At 41.9% G+C, this 3,211-nt stretch overlaps 1 protein-coding gene across 1 annotated transcript in view; it reads left to right on the forward strand.

Annotated features, from left to right (window-relative positions):
* LOC109479277 (fibrillin-2-like) overlaps window positions 1-3,211 on the forward strand; it is a gene marked incomplete at its 5' end in the record, with an annotated part of 16,294 nt that overhangs the window by 2,382 nt on the left and 10,701 nt on the right. The window contains 6 exons of the mRNA XM_019781232.1: window positions 441-572; window positions 1,085-1,136; window positions 1,377-1,443; window positions 2,208-2,338; window positions 2,500-2,537; window positions 2,654-2,773. Of these exons, the coding sequence (XP_019636791.1) occupies window positions 441-572; window positions 1,085-1,136; window positions 1,377-1,443; window positions 2,208-2,338; window positions 2,500-2,537; window positions 2,654-2,773 (540 nt within the window). The remainder of the gene's footprint in view (window positions 1-440; window positions 573-1,084; window positions 1,137-1,376; window positions 1,444-2,207; window positions 2,339-2,499; window positions 2,538-2,653; window positions 2,774-3,211) is intronic.

Here is a 3,211-nt window from a genome sequence, read left to right on the forward strand (position 1 = left end):
GGAGACACATACAGTTAGAATCTTTTTGTTTCTAATATATAATTTTGTGCGGCTAACATTATTTTGCAGTTGGTGTCATACGAACAAAGGAAACTACCGCGAAGAACTAAATATTGTATGGAATTATCAGAAAGGGTGTTTAAATCAATAATATTACCAAGTATGCTTGAAAGCTTGCCAAAAAGGACTAAGCGCTGGTAGGTGTATATAGGGCAGTGCAATAAATAATGAGCAATCGTTTCATATGGACACCCGCAGCTACAGGATGGACTTGTAACAAGACCTCGGGTATAAAGACTGTGATTCAAGCTGCAGGTGCCCAGACGAAGTCGGGTAATGAGAATACAGGAATAACGAATGGTGTCTTGTTTTTTCTCTCCTTCCCTCCGACTCTCTGGTAAAGCAAATAAAGTAAGTTAAGTTGGTCTGTTTTGTTGCAGATGTCGATGAGTGCGCCACAAACAACGGAGGATGCGCAGGAAACTGCACGGACACTGTGGGAAGTTTTAACTGCTCTTGTGGAGCCGGCTATGTGCTGAATGCCGATGGGCTGGCCTGTGATAGTGTCACTAGTGAGTTGTCCTTCCTCTGTCCCTGCCATTTTCTCCCCAAATATTGTTCGTTCAAAGGTCATTGAGTGGTCTGAGCAGACACAAATGTTGCAAGGTTGCTATATATGTATGCTCTTGCAAATGTCAACGATGATGCTACTGGCGATCAAGACCAAAGCCGAAACGGTTTCGGGCGTCTTATGGTTTTATCGTTATTGGCTATTAGTTGTATGGCGTTGTCAAATATGATAGGATATCATGGCGGTATAAACGTTTTAAGAGTGATGTTGTATTCATTAAAGAAATTTGATCTTGTGACATTTAAGAGCATAAAAATATTTAAATTCTGGAATACCACATCCCCTGTATTTAACAGGAGCAGTCTCAGTTCTACGTTGTGTAATTATGATAGGTAGTGTTTGAAGCTAAGTAATAAAATTTATGCAAAACAGGACAACAGCCTAGTTTTTTAAGATAAGACTTTCGAATGACAGTTCTAGCGTATCGATAGAGGATCTACATTTTCCTTTCAGCACAAATCACCTGCACCACAGATTCTACGGAGATCACCGGACAAACATTTACGTAAGCCAACAGTATTGTATTTCACTTCTTCCTGATCGAGAATTTCGTTGAGCATCAGAATAATGATAAGCTATGATAGCAATATAATATAAGTATGGGACAGTTTCAAAAGCATCTGTCCACTATTTGGATGGCACTGTTATGACCCGTGCGACATATTAATATTTTTATTAATGTTAGTGTAAAAACAACGCCTTCGCGTTTGGAACCTTAGTTTATCTGTTCCCTTCCCCACCACAGAGTGGTCTGCCCTGGTGGCTGTCTGACTGCTGGAGGATCTGTCTGGGGTACTGGCATTTACACATCTGTAAGTGTGATCAACGCTGTTTGTAACGGTTACGGTGGTCCCTACTTACAATATTATCAATACATGTAGATCAATTATTCCTTCATGTTTTTGTTAATCTCCAAGCAGATCTTTCGGTGGCAAGACAGTATCCATTGGCCAGAGGAGTGTCCATTAGCCACCGAAGATCTGCCGGTACTCGAACAGGGAGGAGCACTTCTTTTCAAAAATGGTGTTGCTGCCCCTCCTTGTGCCCCTATTAACAGCTATCAAAAATTTGTTGTGCAAAGATTTTTACAAGCGGTTTATAGCTTGAATCTGGGACAAATGCAGTCACCCGCGCACATCTCAGTGGGAGTTCTCACCTAACCCTGTCCAGATAATACTGTATGCTGGTACTAAAATATGCTGGCTGAAACATAGAAATGTCAATAACTGGGGTCCTTGTGGTTAAAAACTGCAGATATCACAAAACATGTGTTGAATCTTCTTTTCCTATAGTTAAACTGTCCAAAATAACAGTTGGTGAGGGGACCCATAGAGAGACTTCCTGTAATGCTCAACCAGCAGGCTCACTAGGAGGGCAAGAGCCTTGCCTGGTGGTCAGGGCAATAAACTACTTGGCAAGAATATTTTGATCAGGCAACAACTAGGTGTTAATAGCCTTTGACGTTTCGACTGCAGGCAGATCTTCGGTGGCTAATGGACACTCCTCTGGCCAATGGATACTGCCTTGCCACCGAAAGATCTGCTTGGAGATTAGTTTTTGTCTCTTCCTCTACAAGGACTCCCGTGTCTGTAAGGCTGCTATCCATGACGGCAGAATCCCGACCACTGGCGGAGTAGTCACGGGCTACAAACTCCCGGGGCAACCGTCGTACCAAGCTTCCACCCAGAACGGAGTCACCACTAGAGCGTTAGTAGCGTGTGGTCTTTACAAACTGTTCATAGACGGCCGATCAATTTTTTCTTCATAGCAAGATACTATAGCAATACATAGTGTATAAATGGTTTCCATTTATATCTTTAGGGTTCCCAATATTAACATGCTACATAAGAAGTGGTTTTGTTTTTCAGGTATGGCAGTTATAGTAGTTCTTTTGGCTTCTCACAAGGTAAGTAAAAAACTTAATGTTTTATTAATTTCTGTTGTCAACAGACTGTTGGTAAACTTTTAATGCTTAGATATTAGTCTTGAAATCAGAACTGCTCAGAATCTCTTTTGTTGCAGTGAATGAGTGCGCAACAAACAACGGAGGATGCGCAGGAAACTGCACGGACACCGTGGGAAGTTTTATCTGCTCTTGTGGAGCCGGCTATGTCCTGAATGCCGATGGGCTGGCCTGTGATAGTGAGTTGCCCTTCCTCGACTTTGTCTCTTCGATTTTTTCCAAAAATTCGTAGAACAACGGTACTTTATTGTTCGTTTAAATGCCATTAGGTGGTCTGGGCAGACACAAATGTCCTAAAGTTCTATGCCGTTGCAAATGTCAACGATGATGTTACTGGCGATCAAGGCCTAAGCGGATACGGGTTGGGGCGTCTTATCCTTTTATCGTCATGGGCTTATAGCTGTATGGCATTGCCAAATATGCTAGGATATCATGGCGGTACAAACGTTGTACGAATGATGTTGTCTTTATGAAACAAATTTGAACTGTAATTTCCAACACGAAATAGGTCCAAATTTTCGACTGTGTAACTCGAGTCTTTCTCAACCACTTTTGTGTAACATTCCAAGTTCTTGTGTCGGAGATTATAGTACAGACTTGCTACCAGCTCAGTAAAC

The sequence above is a fragment of the Branchiostoma belcheri genome, unplaced genomic scaffold (assembly GCF_001625305.1).
Source record: "Branchiostoma belcheri isolate BF01 breed outbred unplaced genomic scaffold, Haploidv18h27 scaffold471, whole genome shotgun sequence".
Taxonomy (NCBI): Eukaryota; Metazoa; Chordata; class Leptocardii; order Amphioxiformes; family Branchiostomatidae; genus Branchiostoma; species Branchiostoma belcheri.